Source organism: Sparus aurata, chromosome 2 (assembly GCF_900880675.1).
Source record: "Sparus aurata chromosome 2, fSpaAur1.1, whole genome shotgun sequence".
NCBI classification, from domain to species: Eukaryota; Metazoa; Chordata; class Actinopteri; order Spariformes; family Sparidae; genus Sparus; species Sparus aurata.
Window position 1 is genome coordinate 2,875,062 of NC_044188.1, and position 20,229 is coordinate 2,895,290.

General features: G+C 38.3%; 3 protein-coding genes and 4 non-coding genes across 7 annotated transcripts; all 7 read right to left on the reverse strand.

Annotated features, from left to right (window-relative positions):
* Positions 1 to 320: 320 nt before the first annotated feature.
* LOC115596945 (uncharacterized) lies at positions 321 to 4,072 on the reverse strand. The gene is made up of 4 exons (XM_030442446.1): positions 3,983 to 4,072; positions 3,743 to 3,893; positions 2,767 to 3,241; positions 321 to 1,691 (listed from the first exon to the last, which is right to left on the reverse strand). The coding sequence occupies exons 2-4, from the start codon at positions 3,798 to 3,800 to the stop codon at positions 1,355 to 1,357; spliced, it is 870 nt and encodes a 289-aa protein (XP_030298306.1). The 5' UTR covers positions 3,801 to 3,893; positions 3,983 to 4,072; the 3' UTR covers positions 321 to 1,354.
* A 3,979-nt stretch (positions 4,073 to 8,051) lies between these two features.
* On the reverse strand, positions 8,052 to 12,883 carry kctd14 (potassium channel tetramerization domain containing 14). The gene is made up of 4 exons (XM_030441651.1): positions 12,730 to 12,883; positions 9,531 to 9,755; positions 9,249 to 9,383; positions 8,052 to 8,720 (listed from the first exon to the last, which is right to left on the reverse strand). The coding sequence occupies exons 1-4, from the start codon at positions 12,781 to 12,783 to the stop codon at positions 8,409 to 8,411; spliced, it is 726 nt and encodes a 241-aa protein (XP_030297511.1). The 5' UTR covers positions 12,784 to 12,883; the 3' UTR covers positions 8,052 to 8,408.
* Positions 12,884 to 14,014: 1,131 nt separating this feature from the next.
* rps3 (ribosomal protein S3) lies at positions 14,015 to 19,492 on the reverse strand. Its single transcript, XM_030406747.1, has 7 exons — positions 19,387 to 19,492; positions 17,847 to 17,977; positions 17,515 to 17,608; positions 16,869 to 16,963; positions 15,759 to 15,946; positions 15,433 to 15,636; positions 14,015 to 14,089 (listed from the first exon to the last, which is right to left on the reverse strand). Exons 1-6 carry the CDS (start codon positions 19,414 to 19,416, stop codon positions 15,437 to 15,439), a joined length of 738 nt encoding a protein of 245 aa, XP_030262607.1. The 5' UTR covers positions 19,417 to 19,492; the 3' UTR covers positions 14,015 to 14,089; positions 15,433 to 15,436.
* On the reverse strand, positions 14,503 to 14,650 carry LOC115576448 (small nucleolar RNA SNORD15). Its single transcript, XR_003982859.1, has one exon. It is a non-coding gene; the product is annotated as a small nucleolar RNA SNORD15 (small nucleolar RNA).
* Positions 16,200 to 16,347, reverse strand: LOC115576470 (small nucleolar RNA SNORD15). The gene has a single exon (XR_003982870.1). It is a non-coding gene; the product is annotated as a small nucleolar RNA SNORD15 (small nucleolar RNA).
* LOC115576481 (small nucleolar RNA SNORD15) lies at positions 17,126 to 17,275 on the reverse strand. Its single transcript, XR_003982871.1, has one exon. It is a non-coding gene; the product is annotated as a small nucleolar RNA SNORD15 (small nucleolar RNA).
* LOC115576438 (small nucleolar RNA SNORD15) lies at positions 18,170 to 18,317 on the reverse strand. The gene has a single exon (XR_003982848.1). It is a non-coding gene; the product is annotated as a small nucleolar RNA SNORD15 (small nucleolar RNA).
* Positions 19,493 to 20,229: the final 737 nt, after the last annotated feature.

The following is a 20,229-nucleotide window of genomic DNA, read 5'->3' on the forward strand; positions in this document are numbered from 1 at the left end:
GGGCAAAAAAATGTCCATTCCAGGTTCCCAGAGAGACGTAGGTAATATTTTCAGAGGTTTATTTTGTTCAACCAGCAGTTCAAAGCCCCAAGATACCTCAGTAAAATAGCAAAGTGGCAAATCTTCACTATTTGAGAAGCTGCAGCCAGATATTGGTCGGTGGTTTAGCAAGAAAAAAAGTACAAGAACAAGTAATCAGTTATCAAAATAGTGGCCTGAGTACTTGTGTTAGTTCAGTTATTGTCAGTATTGTAAAACAGTGGAACTCATGAAACAACAAGTATGTTTTTAAAAAAAAAACACACAGTAGATTTTACAGGTAAAATTAAAGACTGTTTATGAGAATTCAGATCATGCAAATGTACAAACAAAACGCAACCCAACCTGATTCTATCAACATGTCAAAGTGTTGAATTCTAAGGTCATAGTTTCTTTCTTTTTTAAACTAATAAAGGAGGAGAGCAGTTTCATTTTCATTCCTAGTTTTAACCGGTGAATATTAAAACTATTAACACAACTGCTGGCAATTCTGTTACAGAGTTAAATATTTCTTAAAGATATCTTAAGTATATTATTCACAGATTAGAGCTGTTTGATAAATCTATTGTGCCACACAAGAAAAAGAAAAATGGATCATTATCACGTAAAAAGTTTATTGCTATAACAAGATCTAAAAAAAGTTTTCATGTTATTGTAGTACAAATTTGTCACATTATAAGAATAAACATTGCTTGGTACAACAAAATACTATTCACCTTGTTATAATGTGAACATTTCAGGCTCGACAGTGATAATTTATAATTATACCGTAGAACATTATAAGCAAATATTTCCATGTTACATTATCACATAAAGTTAAATTCTATGTTATAAAAATAAGATATCTCATTACATCAATCAATCCAGTCACTTGCTATACGTTTTTATGATGTAATGACATGAAAATATATCTTTAACATGTAAGAACAAACTTTTCACATCACAACATGACACTGACCTGTTTTCTGGTGCCAAAAAACACAAAACAAATAAAATGTTGAGAGATTTATTTACAACTTGAATCACGTTGCTGCTGAAAGTGCACAAATTTAATAGATTATATCTCTACTTCTGTTTTCTGTTTTCTTCTCATTTTCCCAGTCTGTGTGAAATTCCCCATAAAATACATGTTACAAACTGTCCTATCTGCACATTTTAAGCTCCATTAAATATCCCGTCTGTATTTCTTATCTTATTCTTTGACCAAAATCTTGGACAGGAGTTTGTTTCTCTTGTTTTTCACCTTCATGGTTCATTTGAGCAGAGAACAGCTGATATATGACAAGAACAGACACAGTGACCAACAGTCAGCTGATCAGCAGTTAACTTGCTGGAGCTCGATGCCCGCTGCAGATGTTTTGACCCTCCTCCTGTCTCTCCTCTTTGTGCAGCTCACGATGATGACCATGATGGGCAGAGCCACACAGAGCATGATGCGGCTGATGGGCAGGTGGACGGGACAGCTGACGTCAGCTGGAGGAATCAGATCAGTAGGAGCTTCTTCAAACAAAAACCTGGATGTGAAGTCTTGAAACACCGGCCTGATGTTTCCTTTGGTGGTCACCTGACACCTCCACGCCCTGTTGTTGTCTTCCCTCCGGAGGTTTGTCACCAGGGTGATGTTGCAGCGAGAGCGACCAATCAGCTCGTACCTGCATCAGATCACACAGCCGTCAGTCAATCAATGTTTCATATATTGTCTTTATTGTTGTCTTTGAGTACTTAGCAGTAATACGACAGGTCGGGTAATATTCAGTATCTTCCCGTCAACAAATCCAAAGACATAAAAGTATAAGAATAAGTTAAATGTCATATTTCTCTTGTTTCCTCTGTGCACAAACAATCTATTGTTGTTTGAAAACCCACCAATGAGCCACACTGTTGTTCCTTCATTAGCATGAACACACAATGAAGTTTATTTCAACTCCCACACACACACACACACGTCGTCCTGCTGCCGCCAACACTCACAAAGAGCACCAAATGTAGATTCATCCACCGCTAGAAATAGTCCCAAACAAATGTACTTTTTCCTCCTGTTTGTTTGATAAAAAACACGCTGAGCAGCTGATTTAGAAATCAATGTTGGTCACAAAACAGAACTGGTCTGTGGACGATAAAACTTTCCTTGATGGAGATCTTTAAGGTTTTAAGGATTGTTGAACGCCTCGATGGCCGAAAGGCTCGAAACAAAGAGTTGCGTTTGAAGAGATGAGAGCTTTCAACTGAACCACAAACAAAAATACTGTTCCAGGATACACTGTGGGAACAGGTGGAGTGAATGAATACATGAATAAATACAAATATATATGTTGTATTTATAGCAGATTAGCTTCCAGCGGGCAGAACCACTCCGCACATGTCAAGAAAGTTCAGTCCTGATTAAAAGCTTCAGGGCATTTAAAGACACATCTTATCACATCACTTAATCTAGTGTAAAACAGTTAAACTGGAATCTCTAATCAGACTGAAGAAATATTTTCCATGTAACCAGAAATACTGGTGGATTTGGGGTTTTATAGAATTTGTTGACAATAAGAGAAAGAAAGAAAAATGTCAGATGTGTCGAAAAGTGTTACAAAAAGGTCAAACAATAATATATATAATAACAAAATAAATGAACATTTTGGTTAATAAAAAGTAATTTTCCTCCATAATTTAACTTGTGACATGATTGTTTAAAGGATTCAGCGCCTGTTGGCAGATTAAAGACAGTAATCTGAGCACCTGTTGTCTTCAGGCTGCAGCATCGTCCCGTCTGCAGCCGCCCAGCTGAGGTTGAACATGCTGGAGTACGACCTGCAGCTGCCGGCATCGTAGTAGGTGAACAGGATGCAGTTAAGGGTGAGGTTTCCTCCAGGCTGCAGGTCAGTGATGGTGGACAGGGAGGTGATGGTGAGGATGGAGAGGTAAATGTCAGTGAGAGAAATTCCACTCTGCAGGCAGACGTAGGAGCCGGCGTCATCGACCCGGAGGTCACGGAGTGTGAGAGAGCAGTTGGATGTGATGGACAGGCGGCTGGATTTGTCTGAGTCCTTCCTCACCTTCCCCCCGCTCACCTCCTCGGTGTACCGGACACCTCTGAAGAAGGTCCAGGAGACGAGGGAGCAGTTTGGGTTTGAGGGGAGGCCAGTGCAGGGCAGCAGGGTGTCACCTCCAAGTCTACTGTACACAAACACTGAGTCTTTTTTTCCACTCACACCTGGAAACACAAAAAGTGTCTGTCAGCAGCACAGCAGAGAGAGGTTTCAAACATCAGAATAATTATTCATCTATAAACTCATCTTTGTACTTTATAATTCAGATAAATCTGCTCCAGATTGATGTTACATGGAAACCTGCATCTTTTAGATTTTGGGAGCAGAAGCACTGATACACTTATTAAACATTTGTGATGAATCAAAGAGTGACTTTTCTCTTCTCAGTTTCATTTCCTCTCTCATTTGGGACAGAAATGGACTGAAACAGAGAAGGAAAACTACCAAGTCTGCAGCTAAAATCTAATAAGAAAGAAATTTAGTGGATCACTTTCAGGTCGGCTTGAGTTTTTATGACCCTTTATGTTTTATTTAGTGTTTTAAAAGTAGCCAAAAGTCATACTTGAGCTGAAGTAAAGTTCATGTAGGCAAGAAATGAACCAGAGTTCTTCTTCCACCTCTGACCTGATCAGATCCAGCCATAAACAGATCAAAATGAGTCTTACCTGTTGGAAGCAGACAGGTGAGCAGCAGGACTCTCGTCAGGTCTTTCACGGCTGTCATGTCTGTTTTCACCTCTGCAGACGCTCTCTGTGTGTCTCCGTGATGCTGCTGCCGCTCTTCAGACGACCGTCTTCATTTCCTGTGTTAACTGAACTGAACAGGACACACAAACATCAGCCCTCATCCTCAGTGAGAGACACACACACACCCTAAAGGCTCCTTAGAGAATGAAGTGATGAGACCTCTGATTTAATCATTTCAGCTCCTCTCTCCGGGTTTCTGCAAAGTTTTCAACAGCATGTTGTGATTATAAATGCAGGCGGAGATCATCAGCCCACAAGTGAGAATAAATGTACTCCTTCTGCTTTGTTTTACATGAAAACCTGTTGCTTTAAAGGACAAGTTCACCCTAAAAATGTAAATTCAGTGAGTTATCTCCTCACGTCCATGTCGATGGAGAGTCAGGTAAAGTTTCATAGTCCACGAAACATTTGTAGAGCTTCACTGCAAAAACAGAATTGCAGCATTCTCCTAAAGAACTGACGTAGCTGGAGATTTGTTTTAAAACGTAGAAGCTCTGAGATCCCGAAACGATTTGAAAAGACGTAATTTACACCCTCAACCTGCAGGTGCATGTTAACACGGCTTCAGAATCAGAATCAGAAACACTTTATTAATCCTCGTGGGGAAATTGTGTAGTTACAGTTCCTCCTTCAAGATGGAGGATTTAAACAAGGTGTGAAATGAGAAAATTAATACGACAAGAGTGACTAAAAATTTAACGTATAAAGTGCTGAAACATAATAACTCTGAACAAATTTGTACACAAGACCAATATATATACGTATTTGGGTACGAGAACATTTCAGCCAAAAGAAAGAGTGTAAATCAACTCAGTTTGGGCTCTCGGGGCTCCTGTAGACTCGACAGACGAGCTGTACAGAGCCATTTTATGTTATTTTGGTTGTTTTTTTTACGTTATAAAACAAGTCTCCAGCTACGTCAGTTATTCAGGAGAAATCTGCGGTGCTGTTTTTTTCTGTGAAGCTCCAGAAATGTTTTGTTGACTACAAACCACCGCCTGACTTTCCATCAGCATGAAGGGAGATAATGACTGATTTTTTTCAATTTTGGGTGAAATTGTCCTTTAAATTTACATTTTAAAGGAAGCACAAGCACTTCAAATTGAATATTTTATCATATTAAATAAAAATAGGAATGTGAATAAATGTCCATAAACTGTTTTTTCAAGATACTGATGCTCATTTTCTACAAAGCTGTGAAGATGATCAGACTGAAAACAGACAAATATAAAATATAGAGAAGGAGACTCAACGGCAAACAAGAATTGTGACGATTCACATTTTTAAGACACATTTTGCTTTTGATTTTATCACTTCACTTTGGTGTTTTTTAATAAATGGCCTCGGCGGTTTGACACGTGTCACTCCTCGTCTCTCTCATCATCTCTGTGCCGTCAACAAAAAGATGCATGAAACTAATTTTACAACAGCACAAATATAAGAAATAAAATCAGAGTTTGTTGAGTTTGTAGTAATCTGACGCACAACAAAAACTGAACAAACAGGTGAAGGATGATAAAAAAATACAGAACGGTGGATTGTTTGACTTCTTCTTATTGTTATTTATAAATGTGCACCATAAAAGTCAAAGAAAAATTATAAATACTGGATAAATATGTGCACATGATTTATATATATACATGTTTATATACATTATGTACACTGAGCAGGATGAATTTTAACTGATGGTGCTCAATGAGATCCAATAAAAACTATAAAACAAAATCAGAATGAATAAAATTTAAAGGAACACTTCCACCTGTTTTATTGTCATGTATCACCGTCACTCTTCTTATAATGTGACTGAAGGTGTGAAACGCAGCCGTGGGCACTTTTTGTCGGGGGTTTTAAGAGGAAATGTGGTTGTGACACATTGTGGTGAAAAAACTGTAGAAGAGGTCGCAGGTCCACGTTTCTCCGTACAGAGGAAGAATAAAGAACTCGAGAACCAACAAGTCATGTTTCAAATCTGTCCAGGTGATTTTTAACATTATTCCACCAAACAGTTCTATTGAAGTTTGATAACATTTACATTCATTTATTTTATTGATATAAATGTATATTAAACAAAAGTCATCAACACTCCAGAATGACTCATCTGACCTGGATACATCAAAATCCGACCCAGTTACAAGCAGTAAGAATAATAACTATATGGAACAAGGTCGTCTTATAACCTCTGAATTACCAATTAAAGCAGAATATTAAATCTAAGCTGTGTGAAGTTTTACCAATGTTTCCCTCAATGTCTTTAAGTAAAGTCACTTTTTTAGATTTTACAGGGTCGTCAGTAATAAACTGAGGCTGTTTCATTACCTTTAAAAGTTCCTCGTTGATAAATAAGCAACATTAACTGTAAAAAGAGAAACAGATCAGTTAAATAAAGTAGGTGATTCCTAAACTCTAACATTAGAATATAATACACAAACGATTCCTGAATTTCACCCACAGCTTTTGATTTTTTTTTGTGGTGCTTCTGTGTTTGTGCCCGCTGTGTGTTGTTGTTGTTCACACAGGAAGCGGTGTGACATGGAGGGTTGAAACAATGTCCTGCTGTGTGGTGAACGCTGCTCCGCTCTCAACATGCTGGTTCAGCTTTTGTGTTTGATGACCTTTTTCATTCTCTTCATCTGGGTCGTGGATTTCCCAGTGTTGTGTTTGTGACGCAGTGTTATCCTCGACAACTGAACCTCACCGGTATGAAACACAACACAACACAACTGAGAAGGATTTCACACCTGAACCGCTCTGACAAGATATACGACCGCCTGAATAACGTCAGCAGATTTGACACATTTTGGATTTACAGAGTTGGAGTTTAGATTGCTTTATGAATTACACGTGTTCATGTTAATCTGTCCATTCCCCTGAAACATGAAACAAACTGCTTCTTACTTTAAGAGAGAAAACTATTATTCTGAATTTAACAAATGCACAGAAGAAAAAGAAAAATCTAACAAAATGTTGATGGTGACACAAAAAAGTAAAGTAAAAGTAAAGATGGGTTCCAGTTATGATGGAGCTCAGCTGAATACTAAACATCAGTTACATCATTCAAACATCACCAACAAGCATCACTGCAACCACAAATAATGTATATCTTACTATAATTAGTTTTATTGATGTTAATGACACAAATAAGATGAAAGAAACACGTTTTCCTACAGAATCAAACCGGACCACCACACAGAGGACGAGGATGTGATGGAAGACATTTTTTTGTGATTTATTAAATCACATATATATTTATTGAATATATAAAAATATGTATATATTCCCACCATAGGATAGAACTATGACATAAAAGGTGAAATTAAGAGCAAAAACTCATAATAATAAGATCAAGTTTGACTTTATTCCATAATTATGGCATTTTGGCTGATAATTTTAACTTTTTACCTGATAATTTTGGTCTTTTACTTATAATTTTGATTTTCATTCTCATAATTTTCATTTACAATGGAAATAATCATTCATTAAGTTTAATTTTCATCTTATTTTCCTCTTTGACTAGAGGAAACGAGCTTCCATCAGTCTGTCTTCCTCTTTCTCTCTTGCTTATTGTTTATTTATTAATTTCTGCCCCTCACGTTAGTTATCTTAGACCCAACAAAGTGAAGATTATAACTCCAACTCTGGTTAAAAAGTATTAACATATAAAACTAAGATGCACTTAACTGGCCAGAACATTCACATTCAGTAAATCTAAGAGCTGGGCTGCTCCATGACCCCTACAGGTGTAGTTAAGGTAGCAGGTGTTGAGTTTACAACCTCTGACGTTGGTGCGATGAAGTGTTTTGTGGTGAAGTATCTTTGAACGATAAGCCTGAAATTAGACACAGTACCTCGAGCATATGGTTTAATAATCAGACCGTCAAGTGCAGCAAAGTGCTCAAACATGAGCTCTTAAGAAGTGTTGCAACTGTAGGAAGCAGAAAAGGTGTGAAGCTCGGAGCAGAGACGTCTGCAGCAGGCGGTGAAAAGAAGCGAGGTGATGATTCATATAGAAATATCCTGGAGAGACTGAACTCTGCACATCAGGGTGTCCAGGTAGTTGTTAGGACCTTTAAATATAGAAAACACCTGAGACCAAACCTTTAAGGAGTTTTGTTTTGTTCCTATCAGTCTCCTGTTGGACTGTAAATGAATCAAAGCTTATAAGAAAGGTGCTCGATCTGCAGCTGTGCATCATCACCTGAACTACAACATGTCTAAAAGGACAGTCAGATTGTTAAGTTGTTGTTGTTTATTAAAACTGAGCAGCAGTACATGATTTCAGACATTACACAGGATATGATACAATATTCATACACATGAGCACCTAAATTAATCATTAGATATAAAAGGTCTTCATCGTGAGAAAGTAAGGATATATAAAACTTTAAACAACCGTACGTTTGAAATGAATTATCTACAGATACTTTACTGACCCCTAGTGTCTAAAATGTTCAAAATCAAGACCCCAGGTGTATAAACATGCAGCATGACTTACAAACATTTAGGAAAAACTGCAGCAACTTTGAACAAATAACTCATTAAATACTGTCTGTTATTTGTGTGTACAGTTTGGTTTGTGGTCCTCTCGTCACCACCAGGTGAATATGAGTTTGTAGAAGTAGTCGTAGCTCCTGGACAGGAAGCTCTTCTCCATGACGTGCGGCTCGATGCTCACCCTGTAGCCCTGACTCTCAATGTCCGTCTTCACGCAGTCCAGCAGGTCTTTAACGGACGGGACGGCCTTCCAGGGTCCGAACGTCACCACCGACTCCTTGTCCGCCTCCAGGCTGCCGATGGCGTTGTCATAGAAACCCAAATCCTCCTCCGTCCGCAGCACGCAGATCATGATGGTGGAGTGGCGGGTGGCGATGGCCTCGGCTCTGGCGATACGGATCAGCACCTGGAAGAAACGTTCAGATAATCGACCTGCTTTTATCGGTAAAATGTACTTTACTTATGTTGTAGATGTTTCAGGTGTCTCATTTTAACTCCTTAACACACTGTTGGAAGTTTGATCTACAGTAATGCATCATATTCTATAAGATCATCATATGTTTGTAGCCTGTTTTCAGCTTTATGACAAAGACTTCTCCAGCGACTCAGAGTTTAAAGAGTTTATTTAGCTGAAAAACAAGGAGAAATTTCTACATGGTAGATATTTTAAGCAAGAACTGACATTCAGTAATCACGGGGAACAATCTGATGATTATTCAGATAGTTAGAAATCGTGACCCGTCCCTGCTACGTGGTTTTCACTGGACAGGAAGTGGATGAAACGTCTGAAACTGGTAACTGAAGCTGTAAAAAACATCAAATTTACTGGAATAAGAGAACAATATTTGCCTCTGAGATGTAGTGGAGCAGGAGGATAAAGCTGCATGAGATGTTAATATGTGATCTAATGAAAGTTGTTGTGAGTGTTTCTGACCTCGATGTTTTCTTTGTAGTGAGGGACTCTGGAGAGAAACTGCTGCCGTCCCACCAGCTCTCCAAACAGCCGAGGAGTTTCCTCCAGACGTTTGATCAGCGGTTTGATGTTGTAGTACAACGCCTCCCTGTGGACCTGCAGAAACACACACACACACACACACACACACACACACACGTCAGCAGGCAGACTGATCACGTCTGTTTCTGAGCTGACAGGAGCTGTTTACATCCTTCACGATGTCTTTAAAGCAGTCGACTGATAAAACAGCAGGTCTCAAACCTCCTGGATGTTTTCTGTGGGCACACAGTCTGATCTCAGGAACTCGAGGACGGCTCCGAAGTGTGAACCATCGCGGTCTAAGAAGTATCGTCCCTGTGTGTCTGTGCGTAGTTTGGGCTGACCGCTGAACAGCTCGGCCAGCTTGGAGTCGGGGTGTTTCCTGAGCGTGCTCAGAAAGGTGGTGAACGGGTGACCACCGACGTTCAGCTGCACGACTGGAGAAGCCTGAAGACACAAAGACTATTCATTTACTTCAGGTTTATTTCTCCCTTCGTGTTTTGTTTTAACATGTCCTGAGAACACACATCTCATTCATGAGTGAATCAAAATAACTGCATTGAAAAGAACAGATGATGTTTGAGCAGCCTACCCAAACATGTTACTTCTAAAAGAGAGACTCAGATTCTGTCATTTTAAAGATATTGGTAAAGAAGAGTGCACAGCATTCACTTTACAGGAGGCGTTTTCCAGACTAGCTTACTGCAGATTGATGGTAAATTCTTTATACATTATTTTTCTTGATTAGCTGTTTAGTCTTTGTCAAAAAATACAAAAAAGCTCCCTGTCACCACTCCCAAAAATGACAAACTGACCTGTTTGAATGTCTGGTTTTGTCTGACCAACAGTCCAAAACTAAAAATATATTTAGTTTAATGTTATAGAAGACTGAAACAACAGGTAACATTTAAACCCAGATGTAGTCTGCGTTTTATTTAGATGCTGAATAAGTTAGAAGTGACTTTGTGATTTGGGAACATGTGACTTCCATTTTACTATAACTTTTGTCTTCATATACAGCCAGTGATCATTTTTATCATCACTTTATCTGCAGATTGTTTCCATTATTTGACTAATTGTTTGAACTATAAAACTTATGTAGGGCGCAACAGACAAATCGATAATTGCACGTATGTTGTCTTGACCTTTTTTCAAGAGCTCATAATGCAGAGAAAGACGAATAAATCATCATAATTTAATGTATATAGATGTAAAATATGTGTTAAATAGCCTAATTTGAGGGCTCATCACGAAAACATTATGTTTATTGGCAGATACATAAATATTTAAATGTTAACTCCCTGACGTGTGTATCAGCATCGCATTTCAGTTTAATGAAATGTAAAAAATTGTCACAACCTCCCAGAGCTCAAAGAGACGTCGTCAAATTGTTTCTACAGTCCAAAACTCAACAACTCTTCATTTTAGCATCATAAATGACAAAGTGGGGCAGGAAACTCTCACATTTAAGCAGCTGGAACCGGAACATGTTTGACATTTATGCTTGAAAAATTACTGAAATGATGAAACCAAATTCCCCAAATAGTTTCAAAACATCTTTTTATCAACTAATCAATGATCTGACTGATGGTTGCAGCTCTAGACTGAACCAGTGAACATGATGCTGTGGATTAGACGACAGCTGTACTTCAGCTCCGTCGTCACCTGAAAACACTCGCTGTGTGTTCAGTGAGTCACGACTCATTGATTTGTTCAGGCTGATAACACCTCGTGTCTCCACTGTCTGTCAAAAAACCACCAGGAACAGCCGCAGGGACAGCAGATCTATAATCAATAACTGTAGTGGTGGAAAGTAACTAAGTACTTATACTTAAGTGCTGTACTAATTGTGAGGTACTTGTATTTTACTCACTACATTTAAATGTAATTTTATACTTTTTACTCCACTACATTCTACTACAGAACCAATTATTGGATTTAATATTCAGCCTTTGTTAAAAATCCAAATCTTGACAGAATAAATGTAATTAAAAAGGTTCGACTTTGACTCTGATGCACCATGTAACCCTCAAAGTAACTAAAGTTATGATATGAATGTAGTGAAGTTAAAAATATAATATTACCTTTAAAATCTGTGTCGGAGGATTATTAACCCTTAAATGTGTCTCACAGGGAAATACACGATTTACTCCACTAAATTAAATGTAGTGGAGTAAAAAGTACAATAGTAGTGGTAGTGGAGAGGAAGAAGCCTGTCAGATTACATAATATGGAAGTAATCCTATAGAGTACAAGTACTCATATATAAACTCAATATTAATATATCAATATCAATATTACTCGATATAAGACAGATATTGTGTTAAAATTCATAAAGTATCTGGCAATAAATGTACTTACAGTATTACAATTACAAGTAAAAGGAACTTGGGTAACTCTGGTCTCACAGTCAACTTGTGTTAGATAAAAGTACAAGTAAAAGTAACTTAAACATTTAAAGAATTTACATGCTGCATCAAAGTAAAACATTTTTAATTACATTTATTTTGTCAACATTTGGATGAATATTAAGTCCAATAATTGCTCGATCTGTAGTTTACAATGTTTCCATAAAGGTAAATTCTTTAAATGTTTAAGTTACTTTTACTTGTACTTTTGATAATCAAGTAAATGTATTATTATCAGATACTTTCCCAAAGTAATAATGTAATACAATATCTGCATACTCATCAAAGTATGACTTTAAATTACTTTTTACACACTGGAAAGTAACTTTAACACCAGATACTCGAGTAATATGTGAAGGGTTGACTTTCACCTTAACTAAAGTAATAGTTACCCGAGTTACTTTTACTTGTAATTGTAATCATATAAGTGCATTTATTGTCAGATACTTAATGAATTTTAACACAATATCTATCTTTTGGGAACTTTTTGTAACGCTCCCAGTAACGTTCATTTACTCAATATGGCACTGAAGTACATATTTGAGTACATATTTGAGTACTTGTACTCTACAGGATTACTTCCATATTCTGTAATATGACAGGCTACTTCTTCTCCACTACCACTCAGTCATTTTTATACTTTTTACACCATTACATTTAATTCAGAAGAGTAAAGTGTGTGTTTCCCTGTGAGACACATTTAAGGGTTAACAAACTTTTACTTCTGTCTCGGTTCGTTACTTCTCGAGTTTCCTCATCGTTCACATTCCTGTAGAAGATGGCGGCTGTTAAACCGCTTTAAATGAACTCTTTCAGAACCTTAAAATTACTAAAATAAAAATACAACCTGCAGTAAATAATGAGCTCATTAAGGAAACAAGACCAAATGTTTGTTAACCTCAGCGCTGTGTAGCTTCTCTGCGCCTCCATCACCTGTTCAGTCAGGTAACAGGTGAGTTTCACGCTCACTGCTTCGCTAAATCTCAAACTGTGATGATAAAAAGTTTTCTTACTGGAGCTGCAGCTGAAGACTGTTTCCCAGGTGATTTGTAGTCCGGCAGACTCATCTTGGCTTCAGGACTCGTTCAGGTGTGGAGCTAAGACGTTTCTCCTTCTTCTTCTTACATCGCTCAACAGGTAGGACCCAGGGGGGCGTGGCCAAACCCGGACCTGCAGGTGCTTTAGTGCTGAGAAGATGAGTCACTCTGTAGGAAAATGTTTGACTTTGGTCGATCAACATTTGAGTAACTCTGCTCTCATAACCAGCCGAGTAAAATAAAGATATTCTGTTCAAATATTACTTCGTAAAAGTTAAAGTCGCCTACAGGTGATTTTAACTTTAAATGTATTATAGTGTCAACAATAACTCTCTGGCAATAAAAGGCATTTCAAAGTAAATTATAAACATACTTATTGATAATCAGCATTATTCTGTTTAAGCATGTTTTTGTTTTTTAACCAAATTGCCCCCCAAAAAGTTACGCGTGTTATCTGCAAAATAACTCAGTAGTTAAATTAATTACTATTTACAATTAATCTTTACAACCAATATGTAATGGAGTAGAAGAATAAAGTTGCAGAAAAAGGAAATATTCCAGTGAAGTCCAAATACCCTCAGAAGAACTGTACCTGCTACAACTAATATGCCTCACAAACTAAAATACATCTGTGCATAATGATGATTTTCTACTATATTTGCATGGTTTGAGCTAATAAATGTGGTTAAACATCTGTTTTGCTGTGTGATTATGTATTTTATGATGTATCAAAGTACGAGTGCTGAGTTGGTTTACATTGCATTTGAAAGACGGTGCGAATATGGTAATTCAGAAACCTATAAATTGAGCAAAATGTCACTGGTCCAGCACAATTTACCCAACACCCATTAAAAATGGGATGTTTATAGACTTTACCATGAAAACATGCACTTCAGCAGTGTGTTTCTGGTACCAGGGATTGGAACAGAGTGAGACATCTTGTTTCCTTCTGTCAGATAGTTCTGAGGTCTGACTCAGAGCAAACACAAGGAAATAAAACTCTTATGCAATCTTTTTTGACCAAACTGGTGTTTAAAGACTTGGAAATGTGAGGAGTATGTCAGATTATGATCTTGTGTTCCATCTACGCTGTGTTGATGTGACACGTAAACCAAACCTTACTGATAAATATCTCAGACCAGTTAAAGAACTTATGTACTTGAGGAGCTTCACAGTTGAACATTTGTGTGGCGAGAGAACCAAATGTAATTCCCAAACTTAAAGAGTGAAACGTGCAACAAAGTGACCACAACATGTCAACTGTATTTTCCAGATTTTATTGTTTTTGTACACAAAAAACCGAAGGTCTTGATTCCATCTGGTCGAACTGGAAAACCTGAAAAAAGACAAAACAATCAATTAAAACCAGCATCAAAAACTTGAGACTCATGACTTTTATAACATTCAAAGCCTTTTGTTAACGGGCCATCAGTTTATAATTGATCCTGACACTTCACAGGTTCGATGAGTTTGACAAGTTTTCGTTCATTTCAGGCTTAAAGTGATTTTAATTATAGTATAACTTCATTTATTCGTTTGAGGTTTTGTTTTTTTTAAATCAATTTATTCTAGATCCAATGCAGTCACATGTCCGATGGTATTTTTTCTGACAAAAAGACTTTCAAATAAATCCTGAGAGTGTAAATAATTCCTGGTTTGTTTTGGTTGTCTTTGCTTAGTTTGTTCGAGTTATTAACCTTCACTCTTTTCTCCTCAGTCTTAAAAAACAGGTCTGTGTGCCGCTTCAACCCTTCTCAGACAAATGCCTCGATGTCTTCAACTGAAAGACTCGCTGCTCTGAGGAACTGGAGCAGAACCACAGAACGTGAATCTGAACCAGAAACCACCAGAACCAGACTGAGACCTGTTCCGACTCGTCATCGTATCATCACCGAAGGGACTAAAGACATTTTCTAAACTGCATCGATATTATCAAATTAAAGTGATGTTTTAAGCAGATTTCATTCACCTAAAAACATAAAATTAAGCTAATTAACTGCACTGAAGCCACTGTGATGCCTCAGTTTGTAATATATATAGATTAAAATAATTCAAGATTATAACATCCTCTGATGATATTCCGCCATTATGTTCATCAGGTCCTGTATTTTTTCTGATCATAGAAATCAGTCTTTTTGTCAAAACTAGCACATTTTGTCAATATGTGCTAGTTTTGCCTCGGTCATCATCCTGCTGCAGTTTCACTAAAGATCTCAAAAACACTCTGTGGTTCGACATCACAAGTAACGGCCTTTCAAAAGTTATCAAATTCAAGTAGTGCAATAAAAAGCACAATATTCGCAAAACAAAAAATTGTACGAGAGTTGTTACTTTTCTATTGCTGGTTATTCTAAATTTGAACACTTAGAACCGGAAATATAATTGCTTTTAACATTTAAAGAGTACACATGATCACTGCATCGTGTGTTCCTGAGGCATTTTGGTCTTCCTCAGAAATGTACAGTGACACTTTAATTTTTGCAATTGTTAAATCGGTCTCCTTAGTTACTAATAATCTGTTTCTTTAAAATAAAGCATACTGGCGGGTCCATAATTATGTTAGAGTGCTGATTCTGTGGTGTCCATTATCCCAACAGAACACTTGAACCCAGTCAGTACTCAGAGGTAACATTAAACAGCATAGATTAAACCAACTGACGGGACCGTGCTGTCTCTTACCTTCTTATGCGGTGGGCACAGGTGTTCCCTGGGGCATGACGGGCACCTCTGGCTTGGCCCCCTTCTGCTCAGAAATGGGTGTGGTGGGATGAGTCTCCTCCTTGGGCTCCACGATGCTGACGTGGTCGGGCAGGGGCTTCTTGGGGCCAATCTTGCCGCTGGAGTCCCAGGGCAGCATGATCTTCACCTTGATGCCGAGCACACCTGATAACAACCAACAAGGACATCAATGAAAATGTCTCACTAGTATCAGCAAAATCAAATACAGCTGGAATCTGGTTGTTTCTTTAATGTTGCTGCTGTGTCCCGGGTCGAGCTGTACTCACCCTGCCTCAGCAGGACGTGGCGCACTGCTGTGTCGACGTAGTAGTTGACGGGGTCTCCGCTGTGGATCATCAGACCGTCCACAAACTTCATGGACTTGGCCCTCTGACCCCTCAGCTTGCCGGACACAACGACCTCACAACCCTTGGCACCGCTCTCCATGATGAACCTCAGAACACCATAGCAGGCCCTGAAAGAGAAGAGGGTAAGAACAGTGTGAAAAGACAGAAACTCAACAGTTTACAGTCAATTTCCTGTTCTTTCCTGAGAACGAACTGTCTGTTTTTTCTTTTATTTACTGCAAAGATGGCAGTTTCTACTGGGTTTAAACAGAATTCAGAGCCATGTTATTGATACAGACTGATATTTCTGTGACTTAAAGTGAAGCAAATCCCATGAAAGCAGAGACCATAAACGGTACTTTCAACAGATGCCAATTCAACCCTTCTCAGACAAATGCCTCGATGTCTTCAACTGAAAGACTCGCTGCTCTGAGGAACTGGAGCAGAACCACAGAACGTGAATCTGAACCAGAAACCACCAGAACCAGACTGAGTCCTGTTCCGACTCGTCATCGTATCTTCACTGAAGGGACAACTGAATGAACAATTCACTCAGAAAACACAGATTAAGCAACTTAAAAAAGGTTATTATTCAATTGTATTTCCTCTTCATACAGCTAAGAAAATAAAACTGTCCTGTCCATCACCTGTACAAACAATGATGTGCTGAGTTTCAGGACATAAACCCAACTTTGTTTACATCGGATCCTCCAATAACTGAAACTTGGTTAACATCAATATACTAAAAACATTCAATTCACTACCAGCACAGGAAACAGAACTACAAGCTGCTTTGTGTCAGAAAGTTACTGCGTGTACACGCTCTAAATACACCATAACGCCTTAAAACATAAATGCCACATTTGATCAAAAGATTCACACTGAATTATAAAGCAAAGAAATTACTAGCTAAAGCAGAAGAAAATTGTAGGGCTCCATTTTGAACTTTGAAATATAAAACTGACCTGATTGAACTTAATTTATTATACAAACAAGAAAAATCAAATGTTGATCATCAACTCCTCTCAGTTCTTGAGCAGCAGTGCTTACCTACGCACAGCCAGACCTCCCAGCAGCTTGTAGCGCAGAGACTCTGCCTGAGCGATGGCGCACAGACCACGGGTGGCAACTTTCTCAGCATACAGCTAAAAGAGAGAAGACAGTTCAGTCAACAACCTGCTTGATGCCAATGGAAAGTACCAACTATCGCTGATACATTTTAATATTTTACATGCAGATAAATGAATTTGCTTCACATGCATCATATTTTCATTTTAGGAAATGCGATACACTCCTGATGCTTCAACCCTTCTCAGACAAATGCCTCTGTGTCTTCATGTGAAAAGGACTCCCTGATCTGGGGAACTGGAGCAGGACCACAGAACGTGGACCCGAACCAGTAACCCACAGAACCAGACTGAGTCCTGTTCTGTCTCGTCATCGTATCATCACTGAAGGGAGGACAATAAAGACTGAAGCCTGTGCACCTAGATTAAATTATTTAAACACCAACAGGATGTTTTAACATCAGTTAAATACTGAAGCTACTATGCACAAGCTTGTTTTCTTTACCGTTTGGATCATTTCATAGCACAAAGTTGAGTAAAAACTTGTTTCCCTGTATCTCAGTAGAACAAACTGTTTAAAATTCTGTTACAGCAATACCACGTTTTTTGTTACACTTAGCACTTCTTACCTCGACGCTGCCCTCAGGGAAGCCGAACCTCTTCTGGACCACAGCAGTCAGCTCTCTGATGCGACGGCCTTTCTCTCCCAGAACATTCTGGGTCCTACAGACAGTTAAAGAGTTAGGATAATACTGACCACGTGCACAAAAGTAGTTTAGCATCACAAGAAAGGTTCACAGTTACTTTAAGTTCAGTTTCGTTGTATGAAAGTGTTGAACGTTGTGTACAAATGTTGTTCTGTAACTGTTAACATTTTGCATTTGCTAGACAAATGTCTATTAAAAAGGCTGAAATATCCCTCACTTTCAGCCGCTGTAGTAGCGCTAAAAGTTAAACTCACCTTGTGGCCAGGATGATGATCTCTGTCCTGGTTGGAGTCACACGCACCTCCACACCGGAGTAGCCATCCTCAGCAAGCTCGCGAGTCAGGAACTCGTTCAGCTCGGCCTTGAAGATACCGTCTGAGACGAACTAAAAAGGAGAGAGAACAGGGTCAGCTTTCCTTCATCAAACCATCACCAGGAAGAAGAACAGAGTCATTATTCATCAGACTTTGTGGGAAACAATTCTATCCAAATTGCCTGTTTCTGTGATTTTAAAAATCCCATGAAAGCAGAGACCATAAACTCTTATATACTCTCTACATTCAGCAGATAATTCAACCCTTCTCAGACAAATGCCTCGATGTCTTCAACTGAAAGACTCGCTGCTCTAAGGAACTGGAGCAGAACCACAGAACGTGAATCTGAACCAGAAACCACCAGAACCAGACTGAGACCCGTTCCGACTCGTCATCGTATCATCACTGAAGGGACAAAAACTAAACGAACACAAAAATCATTACAACTTAAAAAAGTGCATAACTCAATTGCTAAAATGTATTCCAGTAGTAGGATTTTTTCTAACTACATCTAAATCTTTCAATCAGCGGTGTATGGAAAGAGAAAATGAATCATGGACAACTTTAATGCCAATTTAGTCATCTTGATTTAGCCCAACAGCTTTTCTACAGTTTACATAGACTCATACTGAATAACAATCCCTATACCCAAAATATCTGCAATATCCGTCAGGGTCCAGATATAGAAAGTTAAAATTCACTGGTTACATCCATACGAAACACTGACAGAATTATTTTTTAATGTGAAACTTTCTGCAATAAAACAAATTACAGCAAAGCTTTTACACTGCAGGACTTGGAGCCAAAGATCGTATTAAACGGTGGTCCATGGTCTTATTTGTGCCAGTTTAGGGGTAACTATTTGAGAGCCACTAGTTACGTTACCAAAAATATTTAAGTTCCTGTCATTTTCGTTTAAAACTGAGTTCATCTCCTGAACCTGGAATCTAAATAAGATGCTTCTGTCAGTGGTTAAAAGCAATTTAAAATAACCGCACTCTTCAGCCGTAATGTTTGATTCCAACGTTACTAATATCACTTTATATTAATCTACATCGCCAATTAGACTCCTGTGCTAGCTAGCTGTCCACTCTCATTTGACTATGAAGCTAACGCACCAGCTAAACCAGAAAGGACACCTACCTACAATTAAGTTCAGTAGAAGATATTTTTAACGAGATCTGAGGTCTACTAGAGCCGCGCTCTCAACCGGACTGGGTTTAATATGAGCACGGGGCTCATGTCTGTGGGTCCCGGTTTATAACTCACGCCCGGCTGCTGCGAGAAGAGCCATGTTAGCTAGCCAAATGAGGAGGTCGCAGCACCGGCAGCATCTGGATCAATCCTCTCTCAATCAGAGATGGATAAGCTCGATTAACACCGGAGGGAACTCGAAACAGTTGTATCCCAACCGACGTGACCCCATTTGTACATAATCCTGCTGTCTTTGTGAGTAAAACGGTGATAAAACAGCGCTAACCTTCCTCTTCTTGGAGATTTGCACCGCCATCTTCAGACAGGCCGTAGACAGGAAAGGACCCGCAACGGAGGCGGAAATGCATTTATACCAAAAAGTATAACTTCCGGTGACGCCAAGTCCAGGCTATCGTTGGGATTTGTAGTTTTTTAAGATTTAGAGCCTGAAAAACCGTTTTTTTTAGATTTCTACAGTAGGTTAACTAAAGATTAATCAGAGCAAACATTTATGATGTGTTTTACTGTTTATATTTGAACGTATCTTAGTAGGAAATTTGGTGAAATTAATTTACCTGATCGACCAGGGTATCGTGCTGCCGCGCCACTACAAAACTGCTACTACCATCTACTGGCGAAGAATCGACACTGCAATACAGCTGTGTAAGCAGACAGCAAGTCCATTTTTGCACTGTTTTAAAAGTGACACATTTTTTTAATAATACCAAAAATAAATAAATAGAATAAACAAAATAAATCAAAATTGGGGTTCAAGGTTACAAAATATGATAATCTCAGATTTGCTTTACAGTTCTTGACGTGTACATTGAATGAACATAAACTGCAATAAATACATACATTAAGGGGATTTTATTGCCATTGCTAGATTAAGCAAAAAAGTCAGTTATCTATAAATGATTTGTTTTGTCTGGGAAAAATTCTTATGCTGATGTTAATTGATACCAGATACTTAACAAGATCAAAATGGATATAATTCATGTATGAAACCTAACTAACTATAGTTTGAATTAATTTCTTCCGCACACTCCCATGTACACTGCAGGTTTGATGTCAAATTAATGATCACAATCAAGTGTAGAAATGAAAAAGTAAAAAAGGGAAAGACAAG

What these genes read in the sequence shown, in the direction of transcription:
- LOC115596945 (XM_030442446.1), bottom strand. Translation starts at nt 3,800, where the DNA reads ATGACAGCCGTGAAAGACCTGACGAGAGTCCTGCTGCTCACCTGTCTG. An exon ending in CACCTGTCTGCTTCCAACAG is followed by an intron (nt 3,242 to 3,742) that starts GTAAGACTCATT and finishes TTGTGTTTCCAG; the next exon opens with GTGTGAGTGGAAAAAAAGAC. An exon ending in CTGCAGCCTGAAGACAACAG is followed by an intron (nt 1,692 to 2,766) that starts GTGCTCAGATTA and finishes GATCTGATGCAG; the next exon opens with GTACGAGCTGATTGGTCGCT.
- kctd14 (XM_030441651.1), bottom strand. Translation starts at nt 12,783, where the DNA reads ATGAGTCTGCCGGACTACAAATCACCTGGGAAACAGTCTTCAGCTGCA. An exon ending in AGTCTTCAGCTGCAGCTCCA is followed by an intron (nt 9,756 to 12,729) that starts GTAAGAAAACTT and finishes TTGTGTCTTCAG; the next exon opens with GCTTCTCCAGTCGTGCAGCT. An exon ending in CCACAGAAAACATCCAGGAG is followed by an intron (nt 9,384 to 9,530) that starts GTTTGAGACCTG and finishes GTGTTTCTGCAG; the next exon opens with GTCCACAGGGAGGCGTTGTA.
- rps3 (XM_030406747.1), bottom strand. Translation starts at nt 19,416, where the DNA reads ATGGCGGTGCAAATCTCCAAGAAGAGGAAG. An exon ending in GGAGGTCTGGCTGTGCGTAG is followed by an intron (nt 15,947 to 16,868) that starts GTAAGCACTGCT and finishes CTTCTCTTTCAG; the next exon opens with GGCCTGCTATGGTGTTCTGA. An exon ending in CCACGTCCTGCTGAGGCAGG is followed by an intron (nt 15,637 to 15,758) that starts GTGAGTACAGCT and finishes GGTTGTTATCAG; the next exon opens with GTGTGCTCGGCATCAAGGTG.